The 21,300-nt window shown below is 47.4% G+C and overlaps 1 protein-coding gene across 1 annotated transcript; it reads right to left on the bottom strand.

Moving 5' to 3' along the window:
- Positions 1-125: 125 nt before the first annotated feature.
- Positions 126-19,595, bottom strand: RGS14 (regulator of G protein signaling 14). Its single transcript, XM_028718516.2, has 15 exons — positions 19,277-19,595; positions 15,683-15,704; positions 14,736-14,890; positions 13,134-13,226; positions 12,148-12,291; positions 11,616-11,765; positions 11,374-11,494; positions 11,121-11,242; positions 8,949-9,152; positions 6,757-6,833; positions 4,623-4,749; positions 3,571-3,652; positions 2,555-2,613; positions 2,136-2,247; positions 126-911 (listed from the first exon to the last, which is right to left on the bottom strand). Exons 1-15 carry the CDS (start codon positions 19,319-19,321, stop codon positions 598-600), a joined length of 1,827 nt encoding a protein of 608 aa, XP_028574349.2. The 5' UTR covers positions 19,322-19,595; the 3' UTR covers positions 126-597.
- Positions 19,596-21,300: the final 1,705 nt, after the last annotated feature.

Genomic DNA, 21,300 nt, shown 5'->3' on the forward strand with positions numbered 1-21,300 from the left:
ACAGTCCTGTCTCCACAACTCCTGCACCCCAGTGTGTCTGCCTTGAGGGCTGCATTCACAACCCACTGATGCCACGCTGCCCAGAGAGGCATGTGATGCCGTGCACAAACTCGCAGAGACTCAGGACGACTTAAGCAACAGTGTTATCTTACATTTTACAAAGACTGAAAATTACAAACTATATACAAGCGTCATCACCACCTGCCACAGAGATGCGGTTGCTGCTGGGGCAGCCATGGGCAGCTGTTTCACAACACAGAGCAACACCGTACGACGGTCTGGTACAGCAATTGGGCAAGACTGGCATTTTCCTGCCCAGCCAGCACGGGCAGTTCCAAGGGAGGAGAGTCAGCCAGAACATTAGGAGGACACGTTTCTATTCCTGGAAGACAGGCTGGGGGTCCCTAGAGGTGGCTGCAGGCTGTAGCCAGGCCTCGGACCATATTCCTATGAGAGGGGAGGAGTCTCTGTGAGGCAGAACATGGTACCACAACATATACTGAACAGGAGGGACCTGACCTCACTGCAAGGAACATGAGGTTGACTAGGCCTCCTGGAAGGGACTAGTATGGCTGGTGGATGGAGTCATGGAGGAGGTCACATGGCTGAAGGTTTCCCAGCAGGACCAGCTGATGATGGAGTTCCCGTAGGCGGCTTTGAAAGGGAAGCCTGAGATACTAACTGCTTCTTCTGGGCCTGACACTGAGAGACGGTGGCTGCCTCAGCACTGGGGGCCTCAGATGTGGACTTTTTCTGAGGGGCTGGGCTGGATGAGGAACTGGTCTTGCTGGAGACACCATCTTGTTCAGGCAGCTGAAGGAAGTCAGGTAGTTCTAGATCCTCTTTGGACAGGAGGCCACGCTGGTCATTGACTCTGCAGCTCTGTGCCCGGTTCAGCAGATCCACGAGCCCTGGGGAGGGGGGGGGGGGAGAAGGAATTTGCTAAAGTTCTGGCAGCCTAACAATCATTTATTATACTAGCTGTCACCTTGCTATTCAACAGCCTTCTTCATGTTTAAACCTTTCTTTTAAAAATGGCCAATAATCCAGGCAGAGGGCCTTCTCAGCAGTGGCGCCTGCCCTGTGGAATGCCCTCCTTCTGTGCTGCATCAATAGGAGTATAGCATCTAGATCAAGGGAAGTAATAGTGCCACTGTATTCTACTCTGGTCAGACCTCACCTGGAGTACTGTGTCCAGTTCTGGGCACCACAGTTCAAGAAGGACACTGACAAACTGGAACGTGTCCAGAGGAGGGCAACCAAAATGGTCAAAGGCCTGGAAACAATGCCTTATGAGGAACGGCTAAGGGAGCTGGGCATGTTTAGCCTGGAGAAGAGGAGGTTAAGGGGTGATATGATAGCCATGTTCAAATATATAAAAGGATGTCACATAGAGGAGGGAGAAAGGTTGTTTTCTGCTGCTCCACAGAAGCGGACACGGAGCAATGGATCCAAACTGCAAGAAAGAAGATTCCACCTAAACATTAGGAAGAACTTCCTGACAGTAAGAGCTGTTCGACAGTGGAATTTGCTGCCAAGGAGTGTGGTGGAGTCTCTGTCTTTGGAGGTCTTTAAGCAGAGGCTTGACAACCATATGTCAGGAGTGCTCTGATGGTGTTTCCTGCTTGGCAGGGGGTTGGACTCGATGGCCCTTGTGGTCTATTCCAACTCTATGATTCTATGATTCTATGATTCCTGCCAGATGTCAAGGAAATAAACAACTATTTGACTTTTGGAAGACACCTGAAGGCAACCCTGTTTAGGGAAGTTTTTAATGTTTGATTTTTTGTTGTGTTTTTAATATCCTGTTGGAAGCTGCCCAGAGTGGTTGGGGAGGCTCGGCCTAATGGGTGGAGTATAAGTAATACATTATTATTATTATTATTATTATTATTATTATTATTATTATTATTATTATTATCATCATCATTATTATTATTAACAACAACAACAACAACAACAACAAAGTCGTGAGCTTGAAAATTGCATGCATTTACAGAAATAAACATGTCAACATGTATGCAGATTGACATAGCACCCTTTAATTCCCTGGGACAGCATTGCTTGCTTCCTAGTCAGTAATAAGCATCTTATTTACCTCCCCTATCTGACAAGTAACATCAGAGAAGATTTACCTTCCAGGTCATACGTGCGTCTATTCTGTTTGCTCCTAGGAGGCTTAGTGGAGGAACAGGACCCCTCACCGAATGAATCAGATTCAGATTCTGTCTCTACAGAGCTGTCATCCTGGAACCACAGGGAGAGAAGGCATGATTATAACCAGAGCCAAAAACTGCCAACCCCGTACCTACTTAAGCACCATGATATAAGCCTAGCAAACCCAAAACAAGGTGATATGCATGGCTGGTGGGGTGGGGGACAGAAAGACATCTCTAGACATACAAAACTAGTATATCAGAAATACTGCTAGGCCAAAACTTTTCTCACTGAGATCTACATGCAGGAAGGCTTTGTTTCTAAAAATAAAAATGGAGCAGCATTCTGTCATGTAATTGCCCCGTCTAAGGTAATACAACCCATGGCCAAGACTCACCTCACTCAGCTCACGAGAAGGGCTTATTGCAGAATTTCTCACACCAAGAGGTTTCCCTTCTGCAATAAAGCACATGGATATTAAATATCCTGGAGGGACAGCAGAACAAAGAGTCAGACCTTAAGCTCTGGCAACAATGGGAGGATGGCTGGAACGAAGGCTGAGAATAAGACATGATGGAGAATGGATCAGGATTTCCTGGAGGAGACAACATGGAAGAGGCTGGAAGCCTATAAACTGGGAGCTGAGAGAACATGAATGGACTGTCCTTGAAATGATTCGAGTGTCGATCCATGTTCTAGCAAGAATACTGGCAAAAAGAAGGAAATGCTGTGTTTACAAATGTGTTATGGACTAGGGAAGTTGTGGGTTTGGAGTATAAGATGAGAGGAAGTAGCAATGTGGCCTTCTCTTTTTCTGACACGACTCCTGTTTTCAGCAGCTGTATGACGAGAGCCCATTCAACAGGGGACTCTCCCCTTCCCTGCTGCTTCCTGCTGGAGAAAATCTTCACAGCTATGAAAGGAGCCCTGCCAGAAAAAAGTGTCAACTTTAGTGGGCCACCTATAAAGTTACGAGACAGAGGTGGTTGATCAGAGCGAATGTGGAGCAGGATGCAACACTGCATGAAATCTGGTATGATCCCCCACCCCTGACAAATATCACCATGCTACAGCACATAAATGCCCTGGGACATGTGGTTGTGCCTGTGGCCTCACTGCTTATGACAAACGGCTCTTCATCTAGCCTGTTCACCGTGAGTGAGAGCTGATTTCCTCACCACCATTCTGCAACCAACATTGAACAGGCTTATTGAGTGGAAGATGCAAAAATTAGTGGTCTGCTCATCAACATTGGCAGGAAACAAGCATTGGCCTCCCTCCCTCCCAGGGATCCACATGGTATTCATTCTCCCCTCCCTAGGAAGGTGTCCCTGTCTAATGCTGCACAGTGCCAAGCCATCTACCAACTATCCGTAGGAAAATGAACCACATGTGCCTTTGAGCTTCACCTACCTGTATCTGACTCCAGCACAAGCTTCTGAGAAGCCACAGTGGTAACTTTCTCTTCCATATTTAGAGCTTGGGGCTCACCAGGCTGCAGCAGGAGAGCAGAGTTATAAGTGGAACGTGAGTGCAACAACACAACAATGAGGAATTCCTAGTAATGGTATTCAGAGGCAATTGGTATTCAACAACTAGTAGGCAAGGCAAGGAGTTCATGTCAGGGTGGATGAACCAGAACAACACTATATACATGCTGCTAGAGTAGGAAGCTTTCCAAAAAGATGCTGAACAGAAATAGCCACGTGCCGTAGCCCACCAACCCACAAAAAGAATTAATGTTGTCTGAGACATGGGGGATCTCCCTCTAGCCTGGAGAGCTGCTGTACCTATGAATGGCCTGCATCTAGCTGGAACAGAACATTACCATGGACTCTGGTCTGGGTACCAGTCTCTCCTGGCCTGTCACTTTACTTGCTCCTGCTTAACTAGAAGGGGAAAGCATTGCCCCTAATAAGAATGTAAAGGAGCCCTGCTGGATCAGACCATAAGCCCATCTAGCCCAGCTTCCTATTCTCCCAGTTGCCAATCAGGTTGCACCCATAAGTGGAACGTGAGTGCAACAACACAACAACGAGGAATTCCTAGTAATGGTATTCAGAGGCAATTGGTATTCAACGACTAGTAGGCACAGGAAGCTCTTATCTTATCTGCTCTTTTAGAGACATCCAAGTTGGTGGCCATCACTACAACTTATGGTAGCAATTTCCATCGTTTCACTGTGTGCTGGGCAAGGGGTGCTAAAAGAAACTGGGGGGAAGCTTAAGATCCAAATGTAACTAGAAATTTCATCCCTACAGACCCCAGCAGAACCCCACAGAGAGGGAAATTGCAGGGAGGAAACTCCAAGTTCCATACTCCTTAACCCTTTACCATACTGGCTGGGGTTTATGGGTCTTTGAATCCAACAACATCTGGAAGGCCATAGGTCCCCCACCACTGGACTGGAGTCACCCAGACTTCATTTCTGTGTCCTGTTTCACTTCCTCAAAGACCCTTCTCACCCGTCGAAGCAGGACTCGTGTGAGATCCAGGCCGTACTTCTCCACGATGGGCTGCAACGCCTCCCGCAGCTGCTTAGTAGATTTCGCCAGAATGCACACTGTCTTATTCAGGGGCATGATTTCTAGCCTATAAGGAGAAGAAACATCAGAAATATACCCAATGGGCACAGTATACTGCATCTGGCACTGCCACCTTGCATAACTTGTGCACCCCAGTAATCTACCCCAGGTGGAGGATAACCTTCACTCCCTGATGCCTAATGGTAGCAAACCAAGGAGTACAGTTCTGATTCCCCCATTCGAAGCCCATGGGCAAAGTCACAGAAACTGAGCACATAGGAAAGCAGTGCAGGCAGGAAGGTAGTTTCCTAATACTGTGCCCATATATGAATCACAGCAAAGTGGGCAGGGAGAAGAATATTCCAGCAGGTTGTCTTGAATGAAATCCTAATGTTGCGAACCCCTTGTGATTTAGGGTCTGAGAGGCAGAGTCTGTTCTGGAGCTGTGAGCCCTGACCTATGTTCATGGTGATATAGCAAGGTTCACACAGATGGTGGGAGGGTGCTATCCCCCAAAAGATTTGCAGAATGGGGCTTGCAACACGTATGGCCTACTCACTTGGCCACCAGTACCTGTATGGGAGACTCAAGGGAGTGTGAAGAAGATAATCGAGGGGGGGGTACTTCCACCTAACCCACCCCCTCTGCCTTTGAAAGCCTTAATGCTGCCTGAATTGGGGATACCAAAGGGGCAGCACACCCATCGGGGAAGCTGAGGCCTTGACATTTGGTTGGCTGTTATGTACTGAGTGAATAGGATCCAAAATGCAGCAGTCTGATTGGTCCTAGAACAATAGGATTCAGAATGCAGCAGTCTGATTGGTCCTAGAACAATGCAGCAGTATGATTGGTCTGCAGGAGCCACCCAATCCAGCTCCAGATGGAAGTGAATCCACAACCTGATTGGCCTACAGGAGAATTCCGGAATTAGCCAATCACGTGCAGTCCATTGTGTAAATAATGTATATAAGCAGATACTTTGAGGGGACATTCATTCCTCCTCACCACTATGAGCTGAATAAAGAGCATGAAATCCACTCTCGACTCAGAGTATATTTCATTGGCATAACCTGATTCCTAGCTATTTTGTAGTGGACTTAGCCGCAGTAGCCAGAGCATCCAGGACTAAGATAAAACTGTGCAAACTCCTTTGTTGTTCTTGCCCCTGCCAGGAGGTGTCATGTTCCTACATTCATTGTACAGAAAAGTTGCATTTTGCATGCTGTTTTATTATTGCTACTACGCAGAGACATCACCTTGCCAACAAAGGTCCGTATAGTTAAAGCCATGGTTTTCCCAGTAGTGATGTATGGAAGTGAGAGCTGGACCATAAAGAAGGCTGATCGCCGAAGAATTGATGCTTTTGAATTATGGTGCTGGAGGAGACTCTTGAGAGTCCCATGGACTGCAAGAAGATCAAACGCATCCATTCTTAAGGAAATCAGCCCTGAGTGCTCACTGGAAGGAGAGATCCTGAAGCTGAGGCTCCAATACTTTGGCCACCTCATGAGAAGAGAAGACTCCCTGGAAAAGACCCTGATGTTGGGAAAGATGGAGGGCACAAGGAGAAGGGGACGACAGAGGACGAGATGGCTGGACAGTGTTCTCGAAGCTACCAGCATGAGTTTGACCAAACTGAGGGAGGCAGTGGAAGACAGGAGTGCCTGGCGTGCTCTGGTCCATGGGGTCATGAAGAGTCAGACACGACTAAACGACTAAACAACAACAACAACAACTATAACATTGTTCTTGCAGTTGTTGATTTTGTGATGTATTGCTGTTCTCCTTGTTGTAAGCTGCTCTGAGCAGTGTGTGTGTGTGTGTGTGTGTGTGTGTGTGGTGTGTGTAAAAGCAGCATAGAGATAAAAGTGGCATGAACAGCAGTAGACAGAGAGGTGTTGGGTGACAGAGAGGTGCTGGGTTTGCTTATGTTTCACAAATAAAGACGGGCCCCCATCCCTGGGGCAGACAGCCCTGGCCCCATGTCAAGAGGGATTTAGCAAAGTTTCTGCCTGTTGGCTACAGAATACATGGCCAATGCAGAGCAGGAGGGGTCTACAGAGATTACACTCACTCAAAGCTGACCCTGGTCTCCAGCTTCACCTCCTGATCCACCAGGACTAAGCTCTCCTGGTTCAGTGCCAGCGGCTTCTGTGAAAAACCAAGCAAAGGCAGACATATTAATACAGCAAAAATTAAAACACGGATGTATTGTTGTATATATATGGGTATATGCAGTGCTTTTTTTCTAAAAAAATGTTTAGGGGTACTCTCATTTTCCTACTCATATTGAAATACTGCCCCTCAATGAGGCCAAATTTAGATTCACAAAGTGTTTAGGAGCATGCATCCCCCCCAGAAGAAAAGCATTACGTATTTGAAGTAAAACTAGAAAATAAGGCCACAGGTGTGCATGAGTTTAAAAGCTAATGAGACCAAGGATGCAAGTCTGGGAAAATAGCTTTAATAATCCTGCATGATACGTATTATGAGACAAAACAATCCTAGTGATTAAGGGCTTTTTCCTAGTTTACATTTGTTTGCTTGTTAACATTTCTTATCATCAGGTATGAATTGCCTCCTAGCATGAGTCCATGAACACCACCGTTATTTTCCATATGTTGCAAGACATGTGTTGTTGCAACATCAGCGCTTTCCAACATTCCTCATGACGCCTCAACAATGCCTACTAATCTTTCAAGATGCCTTTCTCTTGACCAAGTTTATTTTTCAATTGTTTGGAGTATTTTGGAATCATATTTTTTATTTGATTATTTGTGCACTTGGGTGGTAGTGACAACTCTCTGCAAACAGAGAGGTTACTAGTGTAGTGTTCTGGCTTGAGGACAGAAGGGGTCCTTTGTTCAAATCTTGCCCCTACCAGTACTGACAATCTGTCAGCCTCGGTCCTTTGTCTGTGCACCTTATAAGGTTATTGCAAAGGTTACCAAGATAGCCCACGTGCACCACTTCGAATGCTCAAGAAATGCTATTTAAATGCTGACTACTGTATTAAATATAAAGTGGTACCTTGGGTTACATACGCTTCAGGTTACACACTCCGCTAACCCAGAAATAGTGCTTCAGGTTAAGAACTTTGCTTCAGGATAAGAACAGAAATCGCGCGGCAGTGGGAGGCCCCATTAGCTAAAGCGGTGCTTCAGGTTAAGAACAATTGCAGGTTAAGAACAGACCTCCAGAACGAATTAAGTACTTAAGCCGAGGTACCACTGTAGTCTAAGCATGTTTACTCAGAAGTCGGTTCTCCTGAATTCAGAGAGATGTATCACCTAATAAGTGTGTTTAGGATTGCAGCCTTCTGAAATCCTACACAGTACACAGTTACCTGGGAGAAAGTCCCTTGAACCTCAGTGGAACTTACATCTGAGTAGACATGCATAGGATGCTTTTTCTTTTTTCTTTTGTACCAGGAAGCTTTCTGAGATTATTTCATTAGGAATGACCTATAAGTATATGTACACACGCTGTAATCAGCTATAAGCTGGATATTATTTGCCTAATGCAAATATGCCTTCTGAAATACTCGATATACAATCAGGGTGGATCTCTGGGGCTTACCTGTGGATAGGTGGGTAAATATTTGTCTCTGGCAGCACTTTGTAAAGAACAACATCGAAGCTATTTGAATTTCAGAGGAATTGAAACTATGCAGAGGCCCAACCCCTGGGCAAAAGAAAGATTCACCCTGCAGTGAACCTAAAGTAATTTCATTTTGAGTTCTTTCCTTGTCAGCTATGTGGGGTAAAATTAGCTGGCTCAAGGAGATACTTGAAGAATAGTGGGTGTCCCTTGAAAAGTGATGATGGTAGTGTGTAACTCATATTGGTGCCTCTAGCAATCCATCTTCAGTGTCTTATCCATCATTAGTATTCTGAGCCTTCAACTAGCCAATCTTATGGGACAACACTGTACATTCATTATCTCAGTAATTCTTACAACAACCCTATAAAATGGGCAATTGTTGCGCATGGCTTTTGAGACTGAGAGAATGTTGGTTTGCCTCAGGTGGGTTTGTACCTGCAGTGAAATTTCAGGCAAGGACTTCTGAACTCACAGCTCACAAGGGAAGCTACTGCATTGTCCACCAACTGGACAGTTTTTGCCCTTTGAAAGAGGTTACAGCTGCTGTCTCCGTCTATATTTGACCTGGAAATACAGCACACACAGCATCCCTTCCTCTTAAAATCTCTGCAGTGGCATTCCTCCAGAAGTTATTTTCCTTTTCCTCCCATAGGCTGGGCCTACCTTTTCATTCCCCACAAGATAGATCTTGACATCAGGCAGGTGGAGGCCCCGGCGCTGGCAAATCCCAGCCAGCATGTCCTGGATGGAGAGTCCAGAGCGCACAGGGGCCAGAGAGGCCGTCCCATCGGGAAGGTAAATACAACAGTACTTGACAGGCTGGTTCTGACTGTCAGGTTCTGAGCCAGTCAGGCTCTGCCTGTTGTTCTGGAGGAAGGAGAAATCAACACATTCAGCATCACTCTTTGGCTGGCTCAACTACTAGGATAAAAGCTCAGAGTGGACACCAGATGCAGTGGCGTAGCGTGGGTTGTCAGCACCCAGGGCAAGGCAAGTAATTTGCGCCCCCTAACCCGTGGATTTGCGCCCCCTAACCCTAACCCCCAGATGTTGCGCCCGGTGCAGCCGGCCCCCCCTGCACCCCCCACGCTACGCCACTGACCAGATGATTTTCTAAGGTCTGATATATAATATTGTTTTGTTGGTGTTTTGAGGCTTCTGGACAAATATACCAATGATAATAGCCATACACAGAATTTTCACACATAACTGTACATCATTTATCCCTCACCTGTGTGCAAAACATATTTGCTGTTCCATGCATTATAGAGAATGAGGAGATAGAATACTAGAATGTACACAAGTGGCAGGTGGTGGGGTATAATGCCCTCCTTGTGCTTTTCTGATGGGTGCCATTTATCTTTTATTTTTAAACTTTCCTCTATTTAGTAAACCATATTTTGCATCATGCGAAAATGTTTAGCAGAAGAAGAACTCTGCTAGATAAGACCCAAAGTCTGTCTGGTATCCTGTTTCCCACCACAGTCAATCCAATTGCTCAGACAAGCTCATAACATACAAACACAAGAAGAGCCCTGCTGGATCAGGCCAGGGGAGCGTCTAGTCCAGCATCCTGTTCTCACAGTGACCAACCAGATGCCTATGGGAAACATGCAAGCAGCAATGCATTGTTGCTTCCCAGCAAAAAGTATTGTCAGATCTACTACTCCTGAACATGGAGGTTCTATATAGCAGGTTTCTTCAACCTTTTCAGACTCAGGAACCACGTTTAACCCAAACATGCATTTGAGGACCCATTTCTTAGTCTCCCTATTGATATGCTAGTTTTGCTGCATGCAGGGGCTACAACAGGGGAGCAATTTAAATATATGATCCTTCCCTACTACCTACAGTTTGAAGTTATACATTTTAGAATTCTACTCTTGCAATCTACATTTCTCATTCTGGGTACTGTATAGAAAAGTGTAAAAAAATTCTGGTTCTAAGATGTGTCGGTTTGGCAGCCTAAAGTCTGCAACTCTTGCTTTCATGTCCAACAGCTCCCCCTTTCTGCAGATCTGGCACTGGTGCTATGAATACAGTGCACAGACCTTTGCATACATGTCGCTCTTGCAGACTAAGCCTGTAGGTCTAACCACATTTGCCTGTGAATAAGCACCACTGAACCTGGTGAACTGTGCTGAATCATGCCTGGTCTGTTGGCATTTATGTGTAATATCTATCAAAGCCAAAGAAAAATCTGATCTGATCCACTGTACAAGAAACAGTATATGCATGTGCATATACTAAACAATAAGTAAATAAGAATCATTATTTTGCTCCCCAGAAGCTGGTTCCATCGGAACAGGTCTGTACTCTGTAGTTTACATTCATGTTATGCAGATCAGGCAATATTCAGCCCCCTGCTGTCCCTGCAGGGTTTTCTAGCAATGCTTCTCCCTAAGGATAATGTCACTCCCTGTTCTCCTTTCACTGGTCGTTGTATTCAGGAGGGGAGGATTGCCTCCCCACCAGCTGGGATTCCCTATGGCTTTAAGCAACATCTTTTCAACAGTTCCAGGGTTCTGCAGCTGCAGAAAATACTGGGAGCTGCCTCAGCGGCTCTTTCCAGGAGCATTCGCAGAGCTGAACTGCACATTGTTGAGAACTCCTCCACACTGCACAGTCACATAGCCCATTACAGATTGCGTGGGGGCTGGGCGGGACAGAGCGTGCGGCAGCCCTGGCAGAACATCAAGCAACAGCAAAACGCCTACTAGCGCAAGGAAGGGAGCGTGACCCGAGCAGGATGGGGTAGGCAACAGCAGCACAGGTCGGTTTTCACTGCCCTGGCCCCCCAAACCCCCAGGATGAATAAGTCCCAGAAGCACTTGCCTCAGTCTGGGAACTGTTGGTGGCGTAAGATGAGAGGAAGCCCAGGTCCAGGCTAGCCGAGGAATTCAAAGAGCCTTGAGACTCACGCCAGTGGGACGGCCCTTCGCTGCCATTTCTTTCCTCTAGGACAGAAAATCAGCAGGTTTTTGGAGGATATGTGGTCCATGGCAACCGGGCACTTTATTAACCACCCTGATGCCACCCAGAGTCACCTGAACAATTGTGGTGTCCCAGCTATCGGCTTTGGACTCACCTCCCCAGTGACGCTCCCTCCGGTCCCCTCTCCGGAAGGATCTTCGAGGGCTCCTGCTGCCTAAGTTGCCACCTTCCTCCATTCCTAGCGGCAGCGATTTCCCTGCTTTTAGTTTCGTTTTCTAGGGGGAAGCCAGAGAGCGCATCAGCTCATGGCATGCTGGACCAGGTTAGGGGGACAAAGTGGGGAAAGGCCACCGCCTAACTTCCCCATGCACTCCTGCTCAAGAGGACGCCCCGTACCTTGCCATGGTCGCTTGGGGGGCTGCCGCTTCGAGAGTGAGGCCTCAGCTCTGGCAAGGGCTGCCCTTGGCTTTCGGCCTTCGCACATGCCTGATACACTGGAGACTTGACGAAGCGTGCGTAGCTGTCAAACTTCATCAGGTTGAAGATCTGGAGCAAGAAGCCTTGGGTTAGTCATGTGCCCATCACTGTCCCTGAAGCAGGACATCCTCCAGGACTTGGATCGCCTCAGAGGGACATAGGAAGCTGCCTTATACTGAGTCAGACCACTGGTTCACCTAGCTCAGTATTGTCAACACTGACTGGCAGCAACTCTTCAGGGTTTCAGATGTACCTGGAGATGCCAAGGATTGGGCCTGGGACCTTCCACATGCAAAGCAGCTTTTCTGCTACTGAGCTGCATCCCTTCTGCTACCTTAGAAGACTTCAGCAACGATGCTTCGCATTACTGATTGGAGAAGCAGCAGGTGGTGTTCCTAGATTCCCACACTAGCCCACATCTCATAGACTAGCTAAGGCGGACTGTTCTCACCTGGAGTTGTTGGACGTGAAACATGTCAGGGGTGGGGGTGGCCAGCATCTCCTCACCAATCCAGGCCTGCCTGTCAATATTGACCGGGCTGACCGAATGTCTTGACAGGAACTCATCATAGATCCTCCTAGCCTCCTGGGCCAGCTATGGAGAAAGCAATGTGGGATGAGACGAGTTATGACGTTACTATAGGTAAGAAGCCAAGGTACCAAGTGCAGCTGCTCTCTGTGCCACTCTTCTTGTCTCCTTTAGTGTAGGCTATAGGAGAAGAGCATCTGGGTTCCTCTAGTCACAGGGTTGCATGCAACCAATGCTTATATGCAAATATTAGAGAAGTATGAAATTGCTATTCACTTGGTTGCAAAATTCAACATTATGAGAATCCTTCCTTCCTTCCTTCCTTCCTTCCCATGCCTGGTAAAATCTCCAAAGCCAAAGGGAGACTCAGAATGCTTCCAAGCCATCAAAAGGAAGTATTTTAATGTGCTGCATAGCTCCTTGCCCTTCCCTATGACTAGTGACGAAAGCAGGGAAGTATACAAAAAGCCAATTTCGACAATGTGTCTAGGTAGCAGAATCCAGCATTTTTCAGCCAAGAATTTGGCTTCATCGGGTACAGAATTTCTTTAGTGTTTTATTTTTAAGCACAGTTCATGTAGTGTAACTGAGAGGCAAGGAGTCACCCTGACATTTCTTAGCATATCCCCTCTTCCAAATCAGGCAATGTGTTTTCTGAGCAATGATAAACGTGCTGCCTGCATCTTGTGCCGAACTGAGCTTCCTCAAAACAAAAGTCTTCATTTTATAAATGGCAGTTTCTAAACCTTGTGGTTAAAAAATAAATATGAATATTCCATTCAGGGCAAATTAGGAACAAATTGAGCTACACTTGCTTATATCCACTCAGCCCCCCAGGCAGAGAAAGAGTCTGCTTTGTGCTGGTTTTGGGTTTCACCTGCGTTGTCTGGCCTTGGTGGTGCTCTTACCTGTTGGGTGCTGCCAGCTGGGATCTGCTGAAACCGTTCACAGGCTTGCCAGAAATATACATTCTCAGCACTAAACTCCTTCTTCAGGAACTCCTAAAAAGAGGTGGGGGTAGAGATGAAGACGACCCTCCCTCTGTCCCAGGACTCTCACAATTTAGTGTCCTGTGTAGATCAAAGAGTTCATCTAGGCACCATTCAGCCAGGTACAACAAATGCAATACAACACAAAGCAAAGCATTATGTAAACTCTACGACAGGCACATACTATTGCAGGCTCACACATACACACGGGGGGTGGGGGGGGCCATAGCTGTCACCTTACAGATTTGAAAATAAGGGGCCAGCAGCCTTGAAAATTAGGGACCAGCAGCCAAAATAAGGGACCTGCAGCCTCACCTGTTCCAGGCACTCCAGTCTTCCTGTCCTCCTGCAGTCTGGTCAAACTCATGCTGGTAGCTTCGAGAACACTGTCCAACCAACTTCGTAACCAGAGGTTCAACTGAATAGAATCTGAATCACATGCACCACAAGGCCTATGCAGCCTCAACTTAAGATGGCTCCCCGGCCTGGCTTTGCACTGCAAAGTTTGCAGCAGCACGTGCAACAAAATGGTGTCCAGCATTCAAAACCCCCCTCAGCTTACATTAACTAGCCACACACAAGGCATGCAAGCTCCACCCCCCAGTCGTTTTTAGACTTCTTATTGGGTGAGCAACACAGCCAAGCAACACAGTTGGAGACTCCCTCCTCCCTGGCTGGCCGGCAGGGAGGGAGGGAGAGGAGCTGCTTCCTTTGAAATTTAAGGGACATCATTTAAGGGACATTTAAGGGACATCTATCAATAAGGGACAGCAGCGGGACATGGCGCTGGAATAAGGGACTGTCCCTTCAAATAAGGGACACTTGACAGCTATGGGGGGGCGTACCTCTGCTTCTCACAGAAGGGTGAGCCATTTCCTTCTCCATTGTGGTGCTGGACTGGGTGGAGCCTCCCCACCCTGCCCCTGCTCTGCAATGAGTATAAAAATACCCCCCACTCTCTCCACTCTTCAGGTAGTCAATCTAATTGGTAGGGAAGGAGCCATTTTGTCAGCCTTTGTGGCACTGGGCTGGGTGGAGAGGCTTCCACCTCTCTACATAGCACCACACCATGGTGGGGAGGGGAAATGCACCACTCTTGCTTGATCCTGCATGTTTTTTCCCCAGTGGCAGCCACCAGAAAATTGGGTCAGAGGCTGGCAGGCCACTAAAGAAGGCTTAGCAGGCCAGACAGCGACGTAGGAAGGAGGGTGCAGGGGTGCGTTCCACCCCTGAGGGGGTGACAAAATGGCACACCGCGAGGGGCAGCACATACCATGGGGCCTGGCCTGCAGCGCACCTGAGCCACGCGTCTCTCCTGGGTGTGACGTGGTGGCTCGGGGCCCTATGCTGCCCCAAACGGCAGCATGGGGCTTGCGTCCGCCAGGTGGACTCTGTGGGCAGCTCGCCGTGGCACCCCCAGCTAGCTACGCCCCTGAGACCAGATAAGCCCCACGGACTGACCATGTCCTACCCTGGGTTGGAGGGAGATCATGATAAACAGAAGTGCTGTGTCTTACTCACAGTAAAGTAGGCCACACCAAGTCGGTCCTGCAGTAGTGTCTCAAAGGACTCTGCCCACCGTGCTACAGATTGCCCCGAAGAAGGAGAGGCATTCTGGGTGCTTGGCAGACTGTCCACACTGTTATTACTGCCCCGAGCCCCCGAGCTGTTTAATTCTGTGAACAGAGAGAGAGATTTCAGGTCCTTCCCAAGCCCTAGCGTGACACTGAGTGGGGGGTCTGCCCAACTTGGCTACCTAAGAGAGAGGTCTAGATGACAACCTCATTTCACATACTGCAGGTGTGCGGAACCTTTGGCTTTCCAGATGTGGCTGAACTACAACTTCCATCATCCCAGGCAACTGGACATGATTGCTGGGGCTGATGGGACTTGTAGTTTGGCAGCATCTGGAGGGCCAAAGGTTTGCCACTCCAGACATACAGAAACCAACTGGAGTGGCAACTGAATCTTACTTCAACAAGATGGCATACTCCACTGCACCTGAGGGCAGCAGGCTAGTGTAGGAGGTGCAGGCCATGCTGTGTGGCATAGGCAGTCCTGTCATCCAATACTTTCTCATCTCTCCCTCTACCCCCAGCATCCTCCTGAGGTAGACACCTAACTCCACATAATGAAGGGGTTGGCCCAGCAACAATCTCTGGCCTCTGTATACCAGCTGATAAATCTTATGAGAGCTGGAAGTAGCCAGTCTGTGTCCTGTGTCCTGGCAAAATATCCTGAGAGGTATTTTGGGCAACGTTTGTTTCACCATCTGGTTGCCTGGAGCTGTTTTATGTAATTCGGAATGCCAATGTGAGTGAGTGTGAGCAGGTCTTCCTGTTGCTTGTAGAGTTTACCAACCTTTGCACTGCTCCACCCCTACTAGCCAGTGAGCCCTGCTGTCATGTTCAGGTCTTTAACCTTCCCACATGCCCAGCACCCTTCCCAAAGACAGACGGCCTACTTACCCCCATCTGACACAGCCAGGCCCTGCAAGAGAAGGATGAAAGTGGTCAAAAGAGTTCTTAGGGATATGGCAGAATGCAGCGGGGCCAGTACCTCCGGAGACGGAGGAAGCCTCTGCTCCAGCATGAGACAGCCTCACAGGACATTCTGCTGCACGCAGCAGATGCAAGATAGCCGTCTGCTACCAGAAAGCTTCCAACCTCAGGACAAGTGCCAAACTGTGCCGCATCCAATCTCCCGTGCTGTTGTGGAAGTCTGCTGTGGTCAGAACTCACTGTAAGCAATGTAAGGAGGTGCTGACCTACATGAGAGCAGGAGCCTACCACTACCACCCCTGGACCCAGCTGCCTTTGGGATAAAGTAACCTTATTCCCAGATGCACCCCAGGAGGAATGACCCAGGGCCAATACTATTCCATACCGTCCAACATTTTCTCAGATGAAAATTGGGACATTCTATTCTACATCAGGAAGCTTCTCCCGTGTTTGATCTCCAGCACACATAGATGTCTTATACCCATATACATCTGTCACCTTGAGCCAATTACAACCTCTCAGCCTAACGTACCTCACAGGATTGTTGTAAAGAAAAAAAATATGTGAGGGAGGGGATTGTATACACCTTCAACTGATAAATGGAACTGAAATAAAATTTCAGCAGTACACTGCTTTGAGTCCCTATCAGGGAAAAGGTGGGAAAGAAGAAGAAGAGGAGGAGGAGGAGGAGGAGGAAAAACTGTGAGAATGATCAGGAACATACCAGAGAGTAAATCCTATTGAACTCAGTGGGATTTAATTCTGATTAAAAATGCTTAGGATTGTCCAGTCTTTACCCAGTTACCTGGGAGTAAGCTCCTTTGAATACAGTGGGACTTACTTCTGAGTAGACATGTAAAGGCTTGCAGTGTAAGGCTCCATTTACAATAAAGGAATAAACGCCTCATGTGTTTCCTAAAAAATGGCTGGCTGCTGAAGCATTTTAATTAAACGATTTAAAGCGGACTGGTGACCTTTTCCTTCAGAATTATAGGAAGGGGCTTTGTATGCCAGCTTCACCATTTCCTTAATTTGATGCAGGTAATTTATTTTCGGTATAAGCAGCACTCCGTTTTTGCACACATACACATATACACACACCACTTTTAATTATTCTCTGAGACATGGAGGGGAAGAAAATGGAAAAGTAGGACATTCCAGGTTCAATCAGAAATAGTGTTCAAAGTGTAACATTATTTGTATAATGGCACCAAAGGGCCACACACAAGACCTAGAGCAGGGGTGGAGTGCTTCAGGCCCAGGGGTCAAGTGTGGCCCTTCAGGCCTTTCTATTTGGCCTCTAAGACTCTCTGCTGCCACAATACCCTCTTGAGCCTCACCCCTCACCTGCCCTGCTTTGCACCCTTCCTTTTTTTTGGCCTGACCAGAATGTGTCCTTTGAAGAACTCTAATAACACCTCTTTAGCTTGTCTGAGTATATGTAAACACTAGCCAATCATTGCTCTGCCTGCCTTTGCCTCTGGCACCACCTGCCACTGAAGGAAATGTGGCTCTCAGGCTGACAAAGGTTCCCCACTCCTCAACTCGAGACTCCCATCCCAAGGACCATCCGGATGTGGTACAGAGACCAGCCTTGCCACAGTGCCACAGTCTAGTCGAGCCAACCGCATACAGATGTTGGTGGTGTCCTTTGCCTACGCCATTGCTGTGTGGCACATACAAGGTTCCTCATACTGGAACCTCAGTCTATGTCTTTCAGATCACACAAATCTGAAAAGGACTAATGGAAGCAGGATGCTGATGGGATATGCCTGACAGATTGGTCCTTCTCATGTCAGGCGAGACAAAACAACACCCCATATGAGAACGTGAGCAGCCAATCCTTCTTGAAAACCCACAACAGTTTCTACAGAAACAGGGTTGAATTCAACCTAATGTTACATGGCAGTGGGAAACTTCCAGGACACATAGATTATGCACACATTAGCACACACACACACACATACTGCATACTGCTGTACACAGCCGAGAAGGGGCAGGGATGTCTTCACTTGATACACATTGCCTGTTTGGTTTCCCCATGCCTGTAAACCACCACTACCCTGAACTCATGAAGCTACCATCTGCACATGTGTAACAGCTGTACACACCTCAGCTTAACCGTGAAATGAATGTAGCTTATGTTTTCCAATTGGATGGCACTGGTTTGAAGGGAAATGCACGAAGGAGCAGTATTTCTCAAGAAAAAGCGACAGGATATAGATGTGGATTGTGACAAATGCCTTGTGTACGCAGCTTCAAGCACCAGTGGTGGGCCACAGTAAACAGTAATGTGGGTACCGTCTCTGGGGTCAGTATCTGATATTTCTATTTGAATCCACATTATAGAAAGGATGGGGAACCTCTGCTGGACTACAGCTCCCATCATCCCTGACCATTTGTTATACTGGCTGAGGCTGATGGGTGTTGAAGTCTCACAGTGTTTGACAGGCCACAGATTCCCCAACTCTGCACAATAGGATAAGACTCTATGTTGTCACCATAGTCAAAGGGAATCTTTCCATGAACCACACCATGGACTTCTCTCCAAAGGCTCCTACAAACTGATCCCACACAGAAATTCCACATAGGATCCCCCATCCAGGGCAAACAAAGGCTAAAGCCACTTTCCAGGCAACCAACTGGGTTTCTGTGGCTGGCTCGCAATTATCTCCCATCTAACATTCCTACCGAACCCTGCTATTCCCTAAACAAATGGGTCAGGTTTCAGCACCACCAGCTTATCTAACCTGCAACTCCTTACTTTTTTTTAAACTTTTTGTTGTTGTTGCCTTGCTCACAACATGAGTCTCCGGCATCCAGTTTTGTCAGCCCATCTAATCTGATTACAGCCCTTCCTTGCCTTTTGTGGCTGCCAGTCATGCTGAGTTGTGCAACATGATCTCAGAGACTCTCACGCCAGCCCTCGGTCTTCTGGGCTCACCGCGGCAGATCATCTCTCAGTGCAGGCTGCAGCCTCTGAAAAGTACTGTGATTTCACAGGCCACAGAAACCCTCGAGCTCAGTGTGAGACCAAAAAAACCCCAATCTGGCCGGGTGTGGAGGGCGAGGGGTTAGCAAGGCAAGAGTCACAGACCCTTGACACAGACCAGCCACGCAGAGAGTGCTTTCCATGTACTCTCCCACAAGTTACAAAGAACAAGGTGGGGCAAACAGGCTCCTTGTCACCAGGCTCAAAGGAAATGAAGTGTAGATTAGCCTTTCTCTAATAGTCAAATCCCAGCCTCCCCTCAATATCAGTGTCACAGCCTCCCACTTATCTTCCTGGATGTCAGAGATCCATGAAAAGTATAGGCACCCCAGCTGGCCTAGAGAGGCCATGCAAGGAGAAAAACAATGAATGCTGATCTTCCTGGACAAATAACCACCCCAAAATGCATAAACACACAACCCAGATCCTTAAAAGGCTGCTTCCCTGAAGCATCCTTTGCTGGGGACAGAAAAAACAAAACAGAAACCACATTTCCTTGCAGGTTTGTGAGCTGCAAGCCTCTGGCCTTGCCATCATCCCCCAGGAGCAACTGAAGTGTACTCACTCACCATTCGGCCATTTTGGACGCCCAGGTATTTGGGTTTTCCCAGCATGCCTCGTGCTGCTGTCACAGGTAGTCCGTCTAAGCCAGGACCATCAGCCTAGGAGAAGCCCCTCCCTGAGGCTGCAGCACGGCCTTCTGAGCATCCCCGGCAGGGAGAGAAAGAAGGAGTGCAGCTGCCTGCCACGCTCACAGTGCTGCACTCACTACCTCTTTTCTCTACCACAGGAAGTGTCACTATGGAAACCAAAACCACAGCTCAAAATGGGGTTTGGAAGAGAGACTCCCTCCTTCGAAGAGCACAGCCCCACAGACACCCACAACAGCCCAGGGCTCTCTGTGAACTGTCCAAGGCTAGAGCATAATTTTCCCCAAAGGATTCTGCATCCTGATAAGGAACCGGAGCGTTAGGAGCTAAAGGCAAAGAAATTTACTGTCATCCACCACAAGAAACCCCTCAGGGGAAGGAACTGAACAGATGGAAGCAAGGTAACAAGGCGTTGCTTCAGCAGAAATGCAGTAGAAGGAGCGAGAGAATGAAGACAACAATCTGAGGCGAACGCAGCACAGAAAACTGTCCTTGGAGATCATGAGACTCCATCAGGAAAGTGAGGACTTTGTTTCATAATCTCTGCTGTAGCAATATGGCAAAAGAGGTTCCAGCTAATAAACAAACTTGCTGGCATGAAGTCAGGGGCCTTGTGACTACGTATATGGTGCCTCTAGGCCTCTAATCCAGGCAGCAACGGATATGACGCCCAGTCCGACATTGTTAAGCGTGATATTGGGATTTATTCACTTATTTCTTACATTTTTATCCCAGCCCTCCTCCAATGAGCTCTGGGTGGCATACATTCCTTCCTCCCCTATTTTATCATCACAGCTACCCTGTGGGGAAGGTCATGGAGCAATTGGCCAAAGATTACCCAGCAAACTTCATGGTTCTAGTTAGGGTGGCCACTTTCAGCACAGATTGCCAGAAACAGAGAACACATAATTGCATCTGCTAATTTTTATATAGAGATACCAATTTCAAATACTAAAATTTAAATAGAAATACATTACTTCTCACCACAGGGAGGACTGCAGCCAGGTGACCTGTGCCTGCTCAGTCTACTCTCGAGATCCACACTGTTGATTGGCAATTCCAAAAGCCCTCCTGCTTTCCCTTTCTCTTTAAATTGAACCTGGATTCAGGGTGACAACTTGAATGAAATACGGGAGGCAGGTAAGCCTCACCCCACATAGTCAATCGCAAGATGCAGTGCACACACACCATTTGAATGGCAATGTCCATCAGCTTGGGGGGGCAGCCCCCTGAAATATTTTATGGGGGGGCAAAGGGCCTCAGTTATTAGGAGTTAGCTTCTATGCCTGGACTGAACTGCCCTTCAAATAGAGGACTGCCCTCTGTAAAGTAGGATATATGGCCACCCTTGTCCTAGATTCTAGGACATGGACCAACACATACACTATACTGGCTCTCACTGGGAAAGCTGGCAGCCTTTGAGATAGATTTGACCATTCCAATGAAAACTTTAACTAGCTTCTGATAATTCTTTCAAATTCAAAGCAAGGTGTGATTTAAAAAAAAATGTTGTCCAGTTTCACTTGTAACGTGTAATTGTGTACAGTAATGTTATTGCGTTGTTATGCATATTCTGAGAAAGTAAAGGATCACTGTCAACCTGAGGATATATTTCAGAACACCCATTCATTCTTTAAACATGACATTTGCTCCAGAGCAGTGAAGCTTTTCCTTCTAAGTAATGCCACTTGCATTATAGTACCTAAACATATTGTCCCAGGCATTGGCCTAGTATGAGGAGAATACACTGACCTCCTAAAGTGTAACAGTTGGACATCTCTGATCCAATGCAAGGCTGGGAACATTAATGAGCTTACCTGAATGTGCTGCAAATTCTAGCATGTCATACAAACACAGCACAATCAATGGTACTCCCCATGGGTATAGCATGGGAGGCACTGCAAATAATATTGTAGTAGAGAATTCACAAGGGAGGTTGCTGT

Source organism: Podarcis muralis, chromosome 2 (genome assembly GCF_964188315.1).
Source record: "Podarcis muralis chromosome 2, rPodMur119.hap1.1, whole genome shotgun sequence".
Taxonomy (NCBI): Eukaryota; Metazoa; Chordata; class Lepidosauria; order Squamata; family Lacertidae; genus Podarcis; species Podarcis muralis.

Bases quoted from the DNA above. Each gene is read 5' to 3' on its own strand.
- RGS14 (XM_028718516.2), bottom strand. From the start codon at position 19,321: ATGCTGGGAAAACCCAAATACCTGGGCGTCCAAAATGGCCGAATG. The intron at 6,834-8,948 runs GTAGGCCCAGCC...GGTTTTTCACAG, and splicing joins ATCTTGTGGGGAATGAAAAG to AAGCCGCTGGCACTGAACCA. The intron at 912-2,135 runs GTAAATCTTCTC...CCCCCTCCCCAG, and splicing joins ACGCACGTATGACCTGGAAG to GGCTCGTGGATCTGCTGAAC.